This window comes from Marmota marmota, unplaced genomic scaffold (genome assembly GCF_001458135.2).
Source record: "Marmota marmota marmota unplaced genomic scaffold, marMar, whole genome shotgun sequence".
Taxonomy (NCBI): domain Eukaryota; kingdom Metazoa; phylum Chordata; class Mammalia; order Rodentia; family Sciuridae; genus Marmota; species Marmota marmota.
Genome location: NW_025999998.1, coordinates 20,922,653 through 20,943,551, shown reverse-complemented (window position 1 = coordinate 20,943,551; position 20,899 = coordinate 20,922,653). Strand labels below are relative to the sequence as shown.

Sequence of the window (20,899 nt, the reverse complement as noted above, 5' to 3'; positions counted from 1 at the left end):
TTAAAAAAAAAAAAAAAAAAAAAAATTCAAGAATCCTTAAGGATGTGATACAATTAATGAGTCCATTTCCATGAAAAAGAATTCCTCATACTTACCCTATCACCATATCTTAGAATGTTCACTTACAACAAGTATACTTAAGACATTTTAACTTCCACCTCATTGCATGCAATTCAGTAAAAAGGGAAAGTGGTGAGGTAGAGGTAAGTATAAGCTTTTCAAGAACATTTAGTGGTTGCAGAGGAGATGGAATATTAAATAGTGTGGGGGGAGCAGACCGTGCGCCTGAGCAGGTTACGGGTGTGTATGGTGTTGTTCTGTTTTCTAGTGAAGCAGAACTAGAACATCATGGAACTCAGGGTAGAGGAAGAATGGTACTTCTTAAAATGAGAATTTCTTAGGCTACACTACCAATACTCACAGTCTAAAATGGATTTTAAAGTTGTACATTTTATTACATACAGAAATAATTGGAATGGTTCTGATTAATTAATAATCTGATAAAGTTAAAACAATGTGACTCACATTGTTTAATATTTAGTAAGTATTCAATTCTAGCATTTAAGGCTTTAATGTTCCAGATCTAAGCAGCATTATTTGGTGTTGATATGACTATTACTTTCACTTAACAGCAAGTTTATTTAAAAAAAAAAAAAAAAAAAAAAAAAGCTAAAAACTCTTGCAGAAAGTACTACCATTCAGCCCTCAGCAAACTTCCTTTCTATTACTCCTTTATGAAGCCTGTGAAATTCTGTTCAGCTGTTAATAAGCAGTTGCCACAGACATGACTATTAGACATGACTATTCAAGTCCAAAATTAGGACTCTTATTAATTGTGGCCCCAACTACAGTTTTTTTGAACCCAGAAAATAACTTGAGTTACTTCATACCACTATAGAATATGATAATTATGGTGGACAGAGGTAATATTGCAGAAATTCAAGAAAGCAAGAAGTAAGAGTATTACTAACCTTTCCCTTGGTTAATTTATGTTTGTTGCACTACCACCCCACAGTAGGTTAGTGTTATCATAAGATGGGGAAAACAGATGGTGAACAATTCTTAGGAATATTTCTATTGGAAGAATTGTCTACATTTGTAGAAACAAATGCTTTTGAAATTTAAGTGCAAACTATAACAAACAAGTCTTGGGCCCTTCTTTAAATTTTTAAAATGTTAAAACATAAGCTTACTGGCATACTTTCCAAGAGATAAAACACATTCTAATTAATTAAGAAATCAGAGACAATAAATATCAGAATGAAGATGTTTGTCCAGTAACTAAGTATTGGTTTAAAGGGGAAAAGAATTAAACCACCTTTGCCAAAATCAGCTGGGGAAGGCAGGCCTGACACTCAGTCGGACTCTGCTGAAGCAGAACAAATATTAATTAACAATCAGTGGAGGAGGGTGCAGCAAAATAAGCCTGTGTCCCTCCAGTCACATCATTAATCCATTCATACTCACCACCTGAGGACCAGCTATGCCCTAAAGACATTTATTCATCTGTTCCACAAACAAACAATTACAATACATTTTTTGGAATTAGGGCACCTGTTACATTTCACACAGCTTACATGCCCAGCAGCAGGAATCAATTAATACTGAACAAATTTCTGCATCATAAACCAACAGAACCAAAGTTCTTGATTGTTCTCTGATAAGGTAACTAAACAGATACACAGTAAAAACAAAATACCTTTAAAAGAATTAAAAAGCAACAAAAATGTTAAAACAATTTTAAATTACCATTGTATTTTGGAAAACATCAGATGTTTGCAAAGCATGCTTTAAACATTCATCTATCTCCATATGACCTAACCTCCCAAATGAAATACAACTTCCACTATGTTAATTTGGCTAATGGTATGGTCAGCTTTATTGCTGAAACTTACCATTCGGTGTGATAGTTTTATTTCAAAATTCATTTCTAGGGTGGGACCTAAAGTTTTATCTGTATGATCCATGCTTACCATAGGCTTTTTAAAGTATATTTTTCAATCTAACTTACAAAATATATTTAAGTACACCCATTCCCTGTGGATAATATCCCTGATTCCCCAAGGTCTTTCCCATCATACTTGTAGCTCTTTGATACAAGAATCTTAATCATTTTCGTGGGAACATACAAGAAGACAAATCAAGGATTAATATCAGAAGGGAATTATAAAATTATAATTCTTAAAAAAAAAACAATTTAAAAAGTGAGAAAGACTAAGATTAAGAGAGACCTAAGAGTTATCAAGACAAAATAGAATAGGCCCTATCTGATCTTACTTAAAGCAAATCAATTTTTTTTTTTTTTTTTTTGAGGGGGAAGGCAGTGCTGGGGATAAAACCCAGGGCCTTATACATGCTAGGTAAGTGCTATATCTCTGAGCTACATCCCCAGCACCAAATCAATTACTTAAAATAATCAAAGTCTGATTATAGGTTGCATAATAGAAGACAATTATCTTTATTAAGTGACTGAAGGCATTATGGTTATCTAAAAGATACATTCATCATTTAAAGAAATGTGATGATTTTACACAATGAAATATAATATGTATGGGCAAAATGCATGCTCTCTGGAATTTGCTTTACAATATTTGAGTAAAGCAAAAGGAATAGATAAAAACACAGTTAAATATTATAGCTCCTGTACATAGATGTCGGGTTTATGCAGTTCTTTGTACTATTCTTTGTACCTGATAGTATGTGTCTAATTTTCAATAACAAAAAATAAGACTGAGTCATCCAAAGAGCTTTCTTTGAGGATAGCACCTGCTATGTGACTCTGGGCAGGACCTTCGCACCTCTAAACCTTTCCCTGGAAATAACCTAAGGGTAAGCATAACACCTATTTTCACAGGTGAACTGTAAACTAGGAGCTCTAAGAGCACAGGGGTAGTCTCAGAGGAGATGAAAGAGCCCAGTGGATACTAATCTTACTTTTTCCAAGATTAGAATGAACAAACTGGAGTGCCCCTTATTAGATAGCTCCTATTCTCAGATTACCGATGACAGAGGGAAAAACAAGTGTTAACACAAGTGCATTACTGTTTTGCTTGCTAGTTTGTTTACTTGGTTTTTATAGTGTTTTAATTTCATTTCCTCTTCCCTTTTTAATTTAGCTTTCTATAATTTTATGCCTTTGTCTTTTTACAAAGATCTGATCTCACAAGACTTTCAAAGCATCTCCTCTACTATTGTCCCACATAGGACATTTCAAAAGGTTAAACATGCTAAAAGCTTTTCTTTTAGACAGATATTCCTGTGAGATAGAAAAAAATAGCTCTGGGTGTTGGAGGGTGGTGGCACGTCACACGTCACACAGGTTACAAAAGATCCTGAACTAGAACCTTGACCATTTAGTCTTATCCTGCAAAGTTAAGTGCAAGTAGAAGTAATCATTCTGCTAATTCAGCTAAAACTCCACTTTCACCTGTAACACTCAACTAATAAGGCAAAAGTACTTTCTTGGCCTGAATCACACACTTTAATTTGAACATGAAAACAACCTTATTCTAATTTTCCTCTAAGAAACCATTACTGCCAACAGAAAATAACAGAAAGAGAAAAGAGAACAACAACATATGATGTTTTACCATCTATACAGAATAAACACTGAAATATAGATGGAACAAAATATAAACAGTCACTATCCTAAACACAACTAAAGAGTAGATAATTATGAAAACCTTTGAATGAAAACCAAAAGAATTCACAGGATAAAAACCACAGTATAGAGGCTGGGACACAGCTCAAGGGTAGAGAGATTGCCTAACATGTACAAGGCCTGGGGTTTAATCTCCCACTGCAAAACAAAACAACACAACACACTATATACACCTACAAAAAAGCATTCAGTCTGAAAAATAATTATATGTAAATTAAAAAATCAAAGTATACCATCATATTCATACAACACTTAAGAGGGCAAAAAAATGTACTTCTAAATACATGTTGCAGATTAAAAAATTAAAAATTCCTCAAAGATACGGATTGAGGGTTATTGCACTCAAGATAAAACATGAGAGGACTATGCAGACACATAAAATGGACATAATAAAAAATGCAATAGTATAGTAGCAACTTGAGACATGCTATGGAGTTAATCAATATTTGATGATAGTGAATTTTGCTATTTATATATAAGCTGGGTCTTGATTTAGGTGCCTATCACTTTGCTGGGTGGTATTAGAACTAGTTAGATACTGGGAGGGAAGATAATAAGGCTAATTTCTCAACCTCAAGTTCATATCAAATTTTAGACATCTTGACTTTCACAGCTCTAAACCATTACACTCATTTCAGTCTTTCAGATGAAAACTAGAGAGTGATGTGAAAACCTAATAAGTCAAACAACTGACTCTTCTTCATGAACTGGTACCTCCAGAAACTGGGAAGCTCCTGGCAGTACTCCAAATGACCTTTTCTGGAGGGCATTTTAGAGCCAACCACTTTTCTCCCTCAGTCCTCAGTGGGAAGAATGGGCATGTTCAGTTCCACCACCTTAGAAAACACTTTGCTTTGTTTTATTTAGGCCTTTTTCTAAAGATGTGGAGAAGAGTTCTAAATAAAGGAAAATGAAGTATGAACTTAATTTCTGGGCCTTTTGGAGAGCTAAACTTGAACTTTCCGCTCTACTATTAAGGGTGAGAGTAGACCATGGGCTGATTCTGTCTGTTTTCAAGCCTCAAATGTAGGTCTTACAGTTGGGCACATGGAATCACTGGACAGCCACAGGAAAGCTGCAGGTGCTGTGGCTCCTTACTTTTAGCCCTACTACATACAAGGTTCTAGTTTCTCATCACCAAGGAAATTGATTCTTGGACACCTATAGTGCTTTCTCCTTTAGATCCATATTTACATTCTCAACCCTTGTTGAAAAATTTCAAACAGAGGTCTGCAAATAACAGGCTTAGGAATGAACTTGGCTACTGCAGCTATAGAAAACAAGATCAATAAAACCAATAGCATGTGATTTAGTGGCTACAGAACTTTCAAGAAGAGAAAGGAAAAAGAAGAAAAAGAACCGATCATGTACCAAATGATTTCTTTCATTTCACTTGGCATCTAAAGGTAAAACACCTTAATTACTTCAGAGTAAGTTTAAATTTATATTTTATAAGCTATTCTGAAATATGCCCTATTTAATTATCTGTAACGTCAAGAAAACATTTTTAAAGTGTCTCTCAAATTAAACCCATCCACAACCATGTATAAATCAAAATTTTGCTACCATATCAAAATGTTACAATGGGGCTGTATAACATTGCCCACATCCTCATTACATGCAACACTAATTACTACCAGCAGATTCAGAATTTTGTGCACATTAGAGGCTTTTAGAGGAGCTATAAAAAATTTCAGGCACCATTAATTTAAATTTGTATTGAAATTTCCTTTTGACAGATGGCCAAAAATTACTTATTATTTAGAGTACCAGAGCTGCCTGTTTGCACATTAGAAGAGGAAAGGGAAAAATTAAAAGCAAGAAGGAAATTTATGTCACGTTCATTACCTGTTAAATGTTAAGGAGCATTATCCTGCATGAATAAATTATTTCATACAAGCCTGACTCCAGCTGCAGGCAACTGACACACTCTGGCTGATAAAAATCATCTTGAGTCACACAGCCAACAATCATAAAAAGCTCCTTTTAACCAGAAACCATTTAGAGGAGGATAAGGACGATCGATGGAAGAACAAGCAACTAACAACTTCTCTGAACATCATAGAACACATTTTAAAATATCAGCAAACTATTTCACTTTGCAGATTTTTAGCTCAGCCCCAGACCTGACATAAAAGAACTTCAAGTTTCAGAATGGTACCCAACCCAATAAAAATATCAATTTATAATAAGCTACCATTCCATAATAAATCAAGCTAAAATCATCAGCTTCTAATTCCTGTTTGTTTTCCCCCTGTCTTCTAGCTGCATAAGACTCTTCCAACTTCCAGGCTCTCCATGCATGATTATAGATTGTTTCAAAACACACACTACTCAAATAAGGGAATATAAAACATAATTAACACAAAAGTGTGCACTGACTGGAGTATAAATATTTTCACAGTCAGCTGGGAATTGGGCATGAGAGAAAGCTTTAGTTTAGTTCACTGGCCTGCCTAAAGGTGTATATTTATCATTTAAGAAACCAGGAAATGTTTATATGAAGGCCTCAGAACAACTACACAGGCTTTCACAGTGCTGCTATCAGTTTATCCTAGTCATTGCATTTACTTACTACTTCCAAAGTACACATGTGTGGAACACTATATATATAGACTCTATAAAGAATTTTTTTTTAAATCTAGATACTGATATGCATATTATCCAACAAAATACACAACCATAAATTCATAATTAAATAATTTAATGCATGCAGCTCCAATTGTAAATGTTGACATTTGTATGAGGTTGCAGATGCCCTTTCAAATTACAAAGATTCTTGAAGAGTAAAATAGATATCCTCAATTTTTATTTTCCATTATTTAAGGACTCTGGGAAAAAAATTTCCCCTTTTATTATAAAAGACAAGGAGCCTTTTAAAGAAGCATTCAAAGTGACAGCAGATTGTTTCAGGGAAGATATTAGTCTTCGTATACAAAGTTTAATTAAAAACCCCAAGAGATGTAATTACCTATACTCCACAACATTCAATTACTATAAAATATAAGAAAAGGAATAGGCAGCATTTGTACTTTGGCCAATACTTGCAAACTGTCTTTTCCTTCTAAATCAGTAAATAATACAATGGCATATGTAACAAAAACATGCATAACGTGATAGCATATTTACACTGTACTGGGTGGAAAAACGATTAAAACAACATTCACACTTTACTCATTTCTTGCCATGGCAGTCTATTTTGCCTTGTTTGCTTCCTAAAGAAATTCAAATATCCTGAGTACATTCCATTGTGGCATTATAAAGCACATACAAATCATTAGGCCCTAAATAACTTTTGTATTTCCTTACAACTTGTCTATAAAGGGATACAGAAGGCAGATAAGACAGAGGTAAAACCCAAAGAGAACTGCCATACTAGAAATCAAGATGTTAAAAATAACTAGCTTTGAAACTGGTGATCCTCCTGCCTCAGCATCCCAATGATCTGGTCAGCTGGGATTGCAGGCATGTGCCTCCATGCCCAGTTAAACACATATCAAATATGTGTATTTGATTCATGTCCAACACAAATCAGGCATTTTAATTTTGTAAAAATTTCTTTCCTTCTCTTAACTATTTGTGAGGATAAACTAATTTTTATGCTTAATATAATAAAGTCAACTCTCAGGTTTGAATGAAAACAGAGATAGAGATAGAGAGATAGAGACAGAGAAAGAGAGAGAGAGAGAGAGATAGGAAAAGAAACTGGTGAACAGAAGTGCTCTTCAACAATTCTTTTCCAGGTGCTTGGAACTGAACCATGGCCTCATGGCCTCACGTGTGCCAAGCACATGATGTTCCACTGAACTACATCTCTGTGTAGCCCCCCAAAATTAAGAATTCTGATAAAGAATTTTGTAGGATGAAATTTTTTGAAAACACGAAACTTGTATGTATCTCCTTTTAAATCAATTTATGTACTTCGTTTCATTATCATCTTACAGCCAAAGCTTAAGTGAAGAAAGTAGTTATTCTTTTTCACGTGGTAAGACATAATAAGGAGCAATGCAAATCAGATTTTATGATTCAATCCTGCTCTACAAATATGATTCTTATAGAGAAACAGGATTATATTTTTAAAAATATCAACCACACATCTAAAAAGTCAGTTAACTACTATTTGGTTAAAAAAAAAAAAAAAAACACCCTACTGTTCCCTAAACTTAAAAGAATACATACTAGATTTACCCCTATCATTTAGAGAGCCCTTTTAAGCTAGTTCTTTGTGAATTTTGAGTCCTACCTTGATGGAGTCTCTGTCTGTAGGCAAAACAGCAGCAACACAAGCAGATAAAGTAGTGCAAAGAAGAAAAAAAAAGTACTTGTTAAGTTTACACAAACTCATATATTTATCAAACTTGATCTCTGATAAATAATAAATTGCACAGATGTCAACTTTGCTGTAAGTTAATTATTAACATTACCAGATTTACAAAGCAAGTCTACCTTTGACACAATTTCAGAAGGACCAAAGCTGACCATGCTTATTACTTATGTACCTTGTCAACCTTTCCACTTATAAAAATGTTTATAATCATGAGTCAACTCTGTACCATAGCATTAAGATAACAGAAAGAAAAATGAGTGGTTCTCATGTCGGGGATGGTAAATTTATACTTATGTGATAAAAATAATTTATCCAAGATTATAATTCATGGACATGACATGGAAACAGGAGTAGAAACAAGCTTTGAATTATGAACCACACCCTTTGAACCAAGGAACCACCACGTGCTAAGTAAATTCCCACAAAGGAATGCTGGGAGACTTTTTCATCTATTTTGACTTTAACTATTAAAACTTATTAGTAAAGCATCATACAAACATATAGTCACACTGAAATGTCTCTATACCATCAACTTTCTCACAGGAGGGAAGAAGTCAACCTAAAAGAAGCACAACTGGCCTTTAAATCAAGTAATTACATAAATAATTGTGCTATTCTTATAGTAAGAAATAAGTTACTTTTATGCTTTTAAACAGACTGGGTGAGAGAGGCAGTTAAATCAACAGATGTCACTAATTTGTGCTGTACCTTCTCAATTACTAAAACCACCAGAACTGTTTTCTTACCTGTAAGATTTTTACTGCCCTGAGTTTGTTCACCTGATTTATATGTAATAATTGATTTAGTCAAATATCAAGTGGGCATTTATTAGTAAGTCTTTCCCAAAATAAATTTGATCAAAATTAGCTATTAATGGAACACACTACTCCAAATACAGGACATCATAAGACTATTACTGATTTAGTCTCAGGAAACATAGGGTAGCTGGGGATCAAAGGCAATAATCAAGAAAACAGATCCCTTGCCTTTAAGGAATAGATTTACTCTTGCCAACCACTAGGGTGTCACTAGACAAATGACTGCTTTAAATAATGAATTTATCTTATTTTGTTTAGTCACTGGTAAAATTAAATTCAGAGATAGACTCAACAATGGTATCTGGAACCTACCCTCAGCAGCAGGTAGGTAATCTCAGACTACTAACACAAGAGGATTGCTCACCTCTTTGGTGATCATTGTCATGATGCTTCTTCTCATCTTTAATTGGAAGGTGGGATTGACCTCCCAGGGCACTGGAGAGGGCCAAAAGCCCAGCACTGCTACCAATAGGTGGAATGGCAGGGGGCTGAAGCCCCGAAGGGTGTGGAGTCAGAGGCACAGGCAGACCGTGTCCATGTGATAAATGCTGAGCCTGGAGTTGTTGCTGCTGTGAAAAATTAGACACAGATATTGAATTTGTCCCTTCTATCAATCCACCACCCCAGCAAAAAGAACTCATAAATAGAAAATGAAAAATCCAGTAACATGAAGGAAATAATTATAATGTACATGTTTTCAAAGGGGGGAGGAGAAAAAGAAATGTATAGATGGTAAATGCTTCCTTTCTTATTCATATTTGGGGATTTTGTACATGAACAGTAAATAACTTAGCTTTTAAGTAGTAAAATTATCTAACTTAACATTTAGAGTTTAAAAAGCCTGTTTTGTTCCCAAAAGGGGGGGGGGCTGGCTATCATACATTTCTAATCAAAACATGTATGTGAATAACTGTTAAAGCAGTTATGTTGAACAAAAAAGGCTGAAAATTGAGAAAATTAGTGTTAAACAGTTCTCCCAGAACCACTGCACAGCATGCAGGGAGAGTTAATTTGAAAGAGAAAACCTGAATTAACAACCCAGAAAAGGAAACTGGTTGCAGCCACCGTTTTAAGCCCTTTAAGTGTCCTCAGCGGTACTTGAGCAAATTACTAAAGAAAATCTAATGTAGCAAGGCTTGGGTCCTCCTGTAGGCTTGCTCAATAATGCTGAAATAATTGGGCACTCTGTGCACGTTTAGTGATGCTCGAATGAAAAGCTAGAGGCCTGCCCTTGTACTCTTCTCTAGCGGCCGACTCTATGTTGTGACAGGTTTATTTGAGTGGGACTGTGATGCATGCACCAGTAACTGCGCTGACAAGAGTTTAAAGTCATTTTTACCAGCACACTGGCAACACATAGAGAAAGCCCTTGAGAGGCTGGAATGGGAGTGCTTGACCTCAGCTGAGGCTGCACCAAGCTCCACTACAAGAACTGCTGTGGGCGGCCTGGTTGCCTCTTCTGAGTGGGAAAAGGAAGGAGGGGGAGGAGGAAAGGAGTAGGGAGGGTATTAAGTTAAACATGTCCCTCAACAGAAATTCCTTCAACTCAAAACCCTGCTCCAATTTTCTATCAGAACAAGTGCCGAGTAATTCTCAGATTAATGTTTGTAGTGATTAAATATTACTGTCTTACAATAAATCACTATCTAGGCCTAACTTATGACAGTAAGCAAGATTTCACAAAATAGTTTTAAAAAATAAAATTATCCTAGTAAAAAGGATCTTGAAATGCCTTCATAAAACACTTCAAAGAAAAAAGTGAATATTTTTCTCTCTTTTCCAAATTCTGTTTGTTTTCTTCTTCTTATCTTCTTATATTTGACTGAAGTCAAAAGTATAGCATTAATTAGCTCTTTTTTCTTGTTGACCTGCATCTATTTTCTGGCTATGTGCATTTAAAATACAATCAATAAAATAAAGTACAAACACTTTTGTCAAGTTTAGATTAAATAAAAATAGAAATAGTACCTAGACACCCCACCAACCAAGCCCCATGTGCAAAATCATGCCAAAGTTTTTCCTAACTGGGTAGTTTTTAAGTTAGATTGTTCTTCATCTGAGTGGCTAAAAATCATACCCATAATTCTTTACATACTGTAATTTAGACATGACCAAAAAGTATGAGTATAAAATTATATTTTCTAAATGAATATGAAGAAAACAAAATAGGGTAGCAAGGCTTGGTTCCTTGCTACCCTATTTTGTTTGGCAAACTGACTTCAAATTCTTGTTCAACTTATTCACAGAAAATTGCTCCAACTCTCTTTTTCCTCTATATTTCCCTAATACTTCAGGTGTATGGTTTTTAGGCACACAGCCACTGTCTGAGTTCAAATGAAAAGCCTGTTTATAAGAGCCTGCTTATATGTGTGGAGGGACTTGAGCTGGAAACCAGGATACAAAGAGGCCTAAGGCTGGTCTATTCTTTCCAGAGTCTCAGCGTCTCTGGCAAGTCAGGGTCTTCTTATAAAAGATGAACAACAATGACTTTATAAGGCAACAAATGATACAGGGAGTCCTACAAGACAGTACACACACAGGATATTTGGAGAGAACTTTAGAAGACAAGTGAAACATGAGCTGATCTGAAATGGGTGAATGTAACTTAGATAAGTAATGTGGGGGTTGTTCTAAAGCACAAAGAATGACATGAATTTAGTGGGGGTAAAAGCCACTATCATTCAATACAGGCTCATTGGAACTGAAACGAGCTTATGGAGCCTTGCAGTAATTAATGTCTAGAGTAATAAAGAGCCTGTAATAAGAGTATAGTGGCAGTAGAAACATATGAAGATTGACAGGACTCAGTGATATGGATATAAGGACACAGAAGAAAAACAAATTGATAGTGATCAATGTAAGTTACCTATAGGTCTTGTGAACATTTTTCACTTTCAGTCAGTGCTGGCCTGCCAAGTGGAATTGGCTAGCAAGAAGTTAGATTAGGGGTAGGGAAATTTGAGAGGTAGAAGTCATTTGCATAAAGGTAGGTGATGCTAGACAGGAGTAAAGGAGCAAAAGGAAAAAAAAAGACAAAAGGAAATACAACAGGAGCATTCAGAGAGCTATAAAGAGGTTGATCATGATGATCATTTCAATATTTGAAGCAAGCAAGCAGCAATGAAGATATACTGTCTGTGGCTGCAAATGGGTCAGAGATAAAAAAAAAAAACTGACATATTTAAATTAGTCTTAGTAGTGCTCAGTTTCATGAGAATGGTGGGCCTTGGGTTCTGAATATGAGAGAATGGTGTACCTGGGGTCCAGATTTCAGGGTATAAAGAGTATGTGTTTGTGCTACTTCCACTTCTTAATATCTCCTCTACACACACAACGACATGAGTTGTTAAAAAAGTTTGGCAGTATGAAGACAGGGTATAGATCCAGAGCAGTACTAAAGAGGGCAAACAAAGTTATTTTAATTAAATTTACAAATATTTATCAAGTACCTATTGTGTGTAAAGCACTATGCAGACAAAAAAAATCAATTAAAATATAGGATATTTTTATCCCCCCTGAAAAAGTGCTGCCTCAAGTTCTTTTGACTTTACATGGACAATTCATCTTAAACAAAATGTTAAGAAGCTCTGGTATTAAGCTTCCAAGCAGAAGGACACATCAGTAACAGAGAACACCTGGAGATGTGAGGCAGAAATTTGGAGAATTGAAGGAGCAATAAAGCAAAGAAGGGAAGATGATGTGGGCTATGCAGGTGGGGAGGGGTCAACCTTAAAGGGAAAAGAACTTTCTTCCTCTAAGGTGGACATAAAGGAGGAGAGAAGGTAAGGTCCTGAGAGCAGTGCAGAGGTGGAACAAAATAAATTGAGGATCCCAGGAAGTCTTTACTATGAATGTCACGTGGAAACAGACACCACATATATTTTCTGCCTTTGAAAAGGTCCTGCTTGAGCGGAAAAATGAGAGTAGTTATGGTTCTTTTTTATCCTCTGAGAGAATAAAAACAATACTTCTAAATCATTGAAGGTATTGGTTTTGGATGAGTTTTTTTTTTTTAATGTATAAAGAAACAATGTATTTTTAATGTGTCAAATAATTTGTAAATGTTTCAGAGTCTCTAGTCACATAGGGCTAGGTATGTATCAGATGCAGACTTAACAAAATTTAGAGTCTGAGAAGGGAGGTTAAGAGAGACCCAGCAAAAACAAATAAAATCCTTGAAAGTTTACTCTCTGGTTTCAGAAACAATAGACCTCTTTTATCTAAAAATAAAAGTTCAAATTTCTAAGAATTAAAGACATTCCATAAACTAGCAACCTAACTTTGCACATCCCCGTGCAATATCATCCAGGAAGCTCTTTGCCTATAATACTAGTCTATTTAGTAAGACATCTCTAATAATCAAGACATACATATAAACGTAGCCATCTCATTTGTATCTATATATTTATGTTCTGCTTGTCCTTTCATGCCATACTCCTGATTACCTTCTTTTATGAGGACAGTCCTAATCACTTTGGCTCAAAGTAATCTCTATCATCGCCTCTAAATTCTCACAGTACTTGAGGCCAATATCATTTATATGACACTTAGCAACCAAAAATAATAAAAGGTTGTGTGTGTGTGTGTGTGTGCGCGCGCGCACGCGCACCATAACCCCTTAGAGATGTCTTTAAAATTTTCCACAGTACCTAGATACTCCTGAGTAGATGTTCAAACACATTATCAACTGACATCAGCAACAATCTTAAAAGTGGTAAGGTTTAGTTCTATTCTTGGTGACCTCTCGAGCTTTAAATTTTAAAAAGGAACCAGAAGAAATGAAAAAGCTATTTCTGCAATAACCCTTCATTTCGACAATTTTAAAATAAGCAGCAATAATCTAAAAAATACAGGATGGATATTCTAGTGATCAAACTTTGGGCTTGGCCCTCAATATGAAAAGTATGCATTTATTTTTATTGCTGGGCTTTTTTTTAATTCCTAATATTACAAATCAAAAGTGGGTTCAAATACAACTATCACTAAACTTTCTCTAAACCAGGAAACTATTTATCCTATATCCACATATTTTAAGCTTTTAATAAGTTTCTACTATATAGAGGTCCTATATACTCTTTACCTGGCTTTCCCTAATTTCCCCTAATTTTAAACAACCATAGAATTTATTACGAAGAAATTAACACCAGCATATTACCATCAACCAAAATATAGACTTTAATTCAGAGTTCCCTAATTATTCCACTAATGTTATTTTTCTGTCCCAGAATACCATATCACATTTAAGCTTTAATTTTTTACCCATTATAACAAAAGTCCTTTCAAATTCTTATGAATAGAAACAATCAAATTATAGCCATATTAGTTAAGAGAATATGCCTTGAACTTAAAGCAGAAAAGAAAATGAGAGGGTGCTATCATAAACCCACATCATAAGTCACCCATTATACACATAAAATACCAAACAAAAAACATACTCAGTATGGCAACATGTAGAAAGGAAAGATTTGTTATGAAATTTTTAAAATATAAAAGTATAGATAGACCAAAATGAGATTTAACATATCACCAAGAGCTATTTCATAAAAATATAAATATTGAAATATTATAGTTGGTTTTAAAATGTTTTTAATCAATAAAACAGACTTGTTTCTGTATTTAGAGGTCATATTTAAGTTTCTTTGTAAATTTTCACCCAGGAAACACCCTAGAATTAGAGTGACAGATGTACTTAAAATTGATAATGATTGGTGAATAAAAACATCAGAGACTACTTCTTTAAATAAAAGCAGTGAGTCATCAAAGGCTGAACTAAATTTTAACCCTTTATCTCCATTAAAAAATTAATTTATCAAACATCAAATAACATTCCAGAATTAAATTTCAAAAAGAATTTCTATCTAACTGTCTAGTCAACAGAGGGAAACTCAAAGCAGATTCCCTGGAAAAGGATCCGGGTTCTCTGGATATTACTGAAGGAGCTGAGAGTACCACAATCAAATGGACTGCCCTACAACACTGTGAAGGCCCACAGTCCTCTGATCTCTGACCCGTCTGTGTTAATTACAGAGCAAATAATCAACAAGGGTTTAGAACCTCTTTTTTTAAAATTTATTTAATATTCCAATGTATACAGGACCATAGAATGCATTACAATTCACATTACACATATAGAGCATATTTTTTCATCTCTGGTTGTACACAAAGTACATTCACACCATTTGTTTCTTCATACATGTACTTAGGGTAATGATGTCTATCTCATTCCACCATCTTTTCTACCTCCACTCCCTTCTCTTCCCCTCCTACCCCTTTGCCCTATCTAGAATTCATCTAATCTCCCCATGCTCCCCCTCCTAATCCCACTATGAATCAACCTCGTTATATCAGAGAAAACATTTGGCATTTGATTTTGGGGGACTGGCTAACTTCACTTAGCATTATATTCTCCAACTCCATCCATTTACCTGCAAATGCCATGATTTTATTCTCTTTTATTGCTGAATAATATTCCATTGTGTATATGTACCACAGTTTCTTTATCTACTCATCCACTGAAGAGCATCTAGGTTGGTAAAACCTACCTCTCTTTTTAAAGACCAAAGGAAGGGAAATGGATATTAAGAATAGTAGTTTCACACCAATCTATTATTAAAATAATTTAAGATAATAACAAATCAGCAAGTTAAAAAAATGCTCATAAAAAACTAAATATTCAATCCAAAAAAAATCAAAGTGGAGGGCATAAACTGTAGTGCCAATTACACATTAAAATAAATGTACTCCATGGAAGCATAACTGAGGAAACACCTATAGAGGAAAACAGGTATCTTGGGGAAAAAACTTTTTACTGATCTTCCTAGACCAATACTACCTTCAGGTACCTTTAAAAAAAGAAGTAAAGGGGGGCGGGGACTTTATCTCAAACCACATATAAAATAAAACTTTCTTCTGTTCTCTTGATGGACCATCCAAGAGAATAAACATTAAAATGGAGTGAACTTTAAACTTAGGCAAGTAAGTACTCCATTAAGATAATTAATTTAATTCTGAAAAATAGCCAGTAATTATGTCTGAAAATATATAGCACAGAGGTGGTAGACACAACCTCAATTCTGTTAATAGCTTTTCACTGGATTTTCTGTAACAAAAGAATTATTTCCTTAGAGCTTCAAATCTGGTAGGAAAGAAAGAAAAGAATCACTAGAAAATGGAATTCACAGGAAATGTCTTTAGAAATTGTTGTCTTTCTGTTAGCAAAAATAGGAATTCCTCTTAATGGAAGGTCCTCAACTGTTTGATCACTAAGGACTGACTGGTTCATGACTAAGGAGGAGCTGGTGAGGTTACCCTCACCACACTTTCCTAGAATTCTGGACATCTCCAACTGAAATTCAGGTAGAGGTTTTCTTGTTGGCTACTCCTTATCTCCACTAAACTCTTAACAGGAGAAGAATCCTCAAAAAATAGGCATCTTTCTTAGAAGCAATTGCTACCTCTCAGTAGTAATAAAGCACAGTTAAATGCCTGAACCTTGATTTCTAAAAGTACAAAATGAACCTGCAACATCTTGTGCCAGAAAGCAAGACAGCTATCTAGACTAACGGGTAGTATCAAAAAGACAATGAGTCAAAACTTAACAGGTCCCTGCTGCTGGTAAAGCTTGCAACAATTTCCCAGCATTGTTAAGAATGAAGACTCTCATAGATTAAAACATTTAAAAGAAAAAAAAAGTTTCCAGAAGTGAAGTCCCTCGTACCTTAAGAAAACAGGTAGAGTGGGCATTCTGGAGCCAAGAGCTTGAGAATAGCTCCCACGCCAGTGCCAGCTTTCCATCTCCAGGACCAGATGACTCCCACCTTTACACCAGCTGACCAAGCCAGGTGCATTGAGCATTGGTCTTGATCCAAATGGGACACACTATTCCAGAACAGAAGTAAAGGGTAGACTCTACAGACCTTCAGAAGAGTCAGAGGGAGAGGTAAGAGACTCTGAAATGGAGCCGCAAGCAAAGACTGGTCTGATATCTGCAATCCCTAGCTTGGGAAAATACTGTTCAATATGGACAATTCTGCTAACCTGGCTTCTGTCTGTAGAGACGGGATGGAGTCTGAGAAAGGAGATCCTCCTTAACACTGATGAAGCACCACAATGAAGTGACAGCAGGGTCAATCAGCTAGAGTTTCTATCATTTATATGAGCAAGAGCAGGTCAATGTTTCTGAGCTTCTGTTTCTTCCTGTAGAAGTGGAAGCAATTATAAAATCTACTTCCCAATGTTACTAGGACAATTCTATGGCATGTGCTATTGAGAAAAGGTATCCACTTACACCTTACACATACACAAACACACGGAGAAAGGAAGGGAAGGAGAAAGATGGGGGAAAGAGAGAACAGGAAAGATTCTTCTTTAATTTAAAAGGAAAGAATTATTTTAAAATGTACCATTTCAGCACTCTAATTTATGAACTGATTCCTCCAAGACAGGTGCTAAAACATTGTTGGAAACACGTTATTCACTGTTAAAATATCACATCACATATCACCTTGCTTTATCAATGACATGGTGATACAACCAGAAATACACACCACTATCTACAATGTAGCATTCCTACTAAAAATACATAACCTGAATCTAAATTTGAGAAAACATTCCAACAATCAGATCCAGATTTCACAAGACATGCCTGAGATCTTCAAAATGCCTATGTCATAAAGCAAAATGGTTTGGGATTTATTCTACTAGATTAAAGAAGACTAAAGAGACATGACAACAAAGGCAATTTTTGTGTTGAATTCTGAATTGTAGGGGAAAATGCTATGAAGAAAAAAGTGCTATCAGAGAAATATGACTATGAATGGTACTACTGGATATAGGAATGTATTAACAGTATTGTGCTTACATAAGAAGATATCCCTGTTCCAAGAAGATACACACTGAAGTACTAACAGATGAAATGACCGTCCTCTTATTTTCAAACAGTTCAACACACTTAAAAAAATCCATACATGCGCACACACAGATGTAGGCAAATGATAACTGGTGAATCTAGGTGATGAGTATACAGTGTCTGTTTTACTATTCAAATTCCCTGAAGTTGTGAGATGCAAGGAAAATAAGATGTGCTCTTCTTGCCATAAGACACAAATTCTTGATTTTAATAACATCTCTAGCAAAAGCTAAAGGTTAAATGAATATATGGAAAGATACACAAGTAAAAAAAAAAAAGAAGATCTCCTTCAAGCTAAGTTCATTTATAACTATTTATGATCACTTAAAACTTGGAATTTACTGTAGGAGAAAGACATGCATTTAGAGCAATTCTAGAAAGATTATCACTGAAAGGGTTAAGTTTCTCATGCTAAACAAACCACAGATTTCTACAGACCTCAAGATATCTGGGCTGGTCTCAGATGAGCCAGACAGACAAAAAAAAAATAAAAAAAGGGCAAAGCAACCAAATCTCAGGAAACCCGAGCCAAGGGTTCTACTGTCCCAAATTGCTACTTAGCTCATGAAATAACAAGGGAAGAAGAAAAAAATAAATAAACCCTTAACTTTCCTACTGATGATCTTGTTAGCACTTTTTCTGAATTGGTCTAAAGCTTACCAAAAGAGTACTTCTAAGCAAATTAATAATAAAAGTACAATTCCTTGAAGGTTTCTTTATGCTATTTAAGGAAAAAAAAATGTAGGGACTAAGATCAACACATCTATTTTGTGAGTTTTATTAAGTCATCAAGTAAAGGAAATGTGCTCAGAAAAGCTTTCTATAGTTACTTCATACTACTTTTTAAAAGTAAGGCTACATTTGAAAAGACTATCTACTTTAGGCTCTTAGGTAATTCTGATTTTTGTTCTTATTACTTGAGAGATTAATGAAACTCAAATGTTACCAACATGAATTGCTTGCCAACAGTTATGTATTGCACCTGTGTGTGTGTGCGCTCGAGCGCACACATCTTCATAGAATATAAATGTAAATCAAAGTTCAGCAAATAATGCCAAATACTATTATGTGTAACACACTGATTTTTCTATTCTATATTTTTTTAAAAAATACTGACTGTGAGTAGTGAATTGATTTCATTCCACATTCATGAATCTTCTGAAATTTGAAGACTAATGTGGGCCAATACCAGCCCATGTGAAGTAAAGGAACAATCAGTGAAAGATGGCATTGGCGCAAGAAAATGAAGTACATATCCTTCACTATCCAGGTCCAGAAATATACCAGCAGCCCTATCAGGCAGGTCCTTTTCTCAACTAGTCTGATCATTCATAAGAATAAATGGAGGCAACAGCTCTGGGAAAGTGACACTTGAATGGAGACCTGCAGCATGCAAATGACAGTACCTTGCAGAGAGCAAAGAGAACAAATCAGAAGCAAGAGAAAAGGCAGCTGCAAGGCCCAGAACAGAACAGATACCTGCTGGGATCAAGTAAGAGAAAGTAAGACTGATGACCCAGTAAGCATGGAGGAAGTTAGACAGAATATGAGTATTCTGGGAATCAGACAGTGCACACTAAGGGGTTTCAATTTTAATAATGAAAGCTCTTGTCTAGAGTGTGGTTTTCAGGTTATTTTTAAAGCTAAATTTTTATTTGCTCTTTATCTGGTATGATCTGTATCATAATCATTCTTTGTTATATATGTTGCAAAATATCTTCTCCTAGTATTCTGGCTTGTCTTCTCATTTTCTGTGAGGTATCTTTTGATGTACAGGTTTTTTCATTTTAACTAAGTAATAAATACTATCAATTTTTTTCCTTATGATTTGAGTTGTGATCCATTTAAGAACTCTTACTATGAGATTTAAAAAAAAAAAGTTCTTCTAGATTTTTTTGTTTCGCTGAGGTTTTTAAAGTTCTGTTTTTTAATGCTTCTAGGATTGACTTCTACATATGATGAGATGTATACAAGAAAAACTGTCCCCCTACTAATAGTTACTAGGATCCAGATTTCTCCCTACTTATCTGCTTGCCCATTCTGACATGTATGTGTAGATCTATTTCTGAGTATTTCACTGGCTATGTTATGTTTTGGATAGAGACTTCCCCCAAAGACTTATGTGGGGCTTGGTCCCCACTGCAGCAGTGTTCAGAGGTAGGGCTGGGAAGTAACTAAATCATGACAGCTCTAACCTCATCAATGAATTACTGCATTGATGGATTAATAATCTGATGATGCTACTGGGATGTGGTGGATACTGGTAGGAGGTAGGGCCAGTTTGAAGAAGTCAGTCGCTGGAGATATGCCCACTGGGACTATATCCTGTCCCCAGCCATTTTTTTCCCTCACTCTTTGCCATGAGGTGGGCAGCTTCCCTCCAACACAATCTTTGAGCATAACATTCTCTCTAATGCATCCCACAAGTGATTTTAGTATTTCATATCAGGATCTATTCTATTCTCAAAAGGCACAGGTTTAAATATTTTTAAATCATTGGGCCCTTTGTGAATATAAACACCACAAACACTATTATTGAAAAAGTGTATACTATCCTCCCCTAAAAAACATACACCCAATTTTGCAAATGTTTTGGGGACTTAATGGACAGCCCAATGCCCAAGCCTGAAATCCTAGATCTAAAGACCTAGTATCATCAAACCTACCTAATGATAACTTTGGGTTCTTACACTAACAGGAAGATAAAACACAGTATGAGTCAAGCATATCCAACCAATCTATGGCTAACCAATTCACATGTGGTTCAAGCACACCCAATTTTCATTTTCCTCCCAAAGCTAAGCTATGAACAATCATAACAGTGGATCTCAGGATAAAGGGAATATGATACCAGCGTTTAAAAAAAAAAAAAAAAAGAACATGGCATAAAGGGAACAAATAAAGGAAAAGAGCAGCCCAGTGATTACACAGGTAAGCTCTGAACTCACTAGAAATTTGGATTCCAGTTCTGCCACTTCCCCCTTATGTGGCTTCAGGAAACTACTTTTCCCTTCAGAGCCTTAGTTTCATTATTTGTGAAGTTCAGATAATATTGTTTCCTTCCAGGGTTGATGTGAAGATTAAATAATTCATATAAATGCTTACTTAGCACAGTACTTAATACAAAGCAAATATTCAATAAACATTCACTCTTTGTAGTTACCCTTTTAGGGAAAAAAAAAAGC

The 20,899-nt window shown here is 35.2% G+C and overlaps 1 protein-coding gene across 8 annotated transcripts in view; it reads right to left on the bottom strand.

Annotated features, from left to right (window-relative positions):
* Tle4 (TLE family member 4, transcriptional corepressor) overlaps positions 1-20,899 on the bottom strand; it is a 136,576-nt gene that overhangs the window by 58,727 nt on the left and 56,950 nt on the right. For 5 of the 8 annotated variants that reach the window (XM_015492954.2, XM_048806957.1, XM_015492952.2 and 2 more), the window contains 2 exons: positions 9,171-9,375; positions 7,905-7,921 (listed from right to left, as the gene is read on the bottom strand). In XM_015492954.2, the coding sequence (XP_015348440.1) occupies positions 7,905-7,921; positions 9,171-9,375 (222 nt within the window). The remainder of the gene's footprint in view (positions 1-7,904; positions 7,922-9,170; positions 9,376-20,899) is intronic. The other 3 variants (XM_048806953.1, XM_015492953.2, XM_048806956.1) reach the window with 1 other exon arrangement.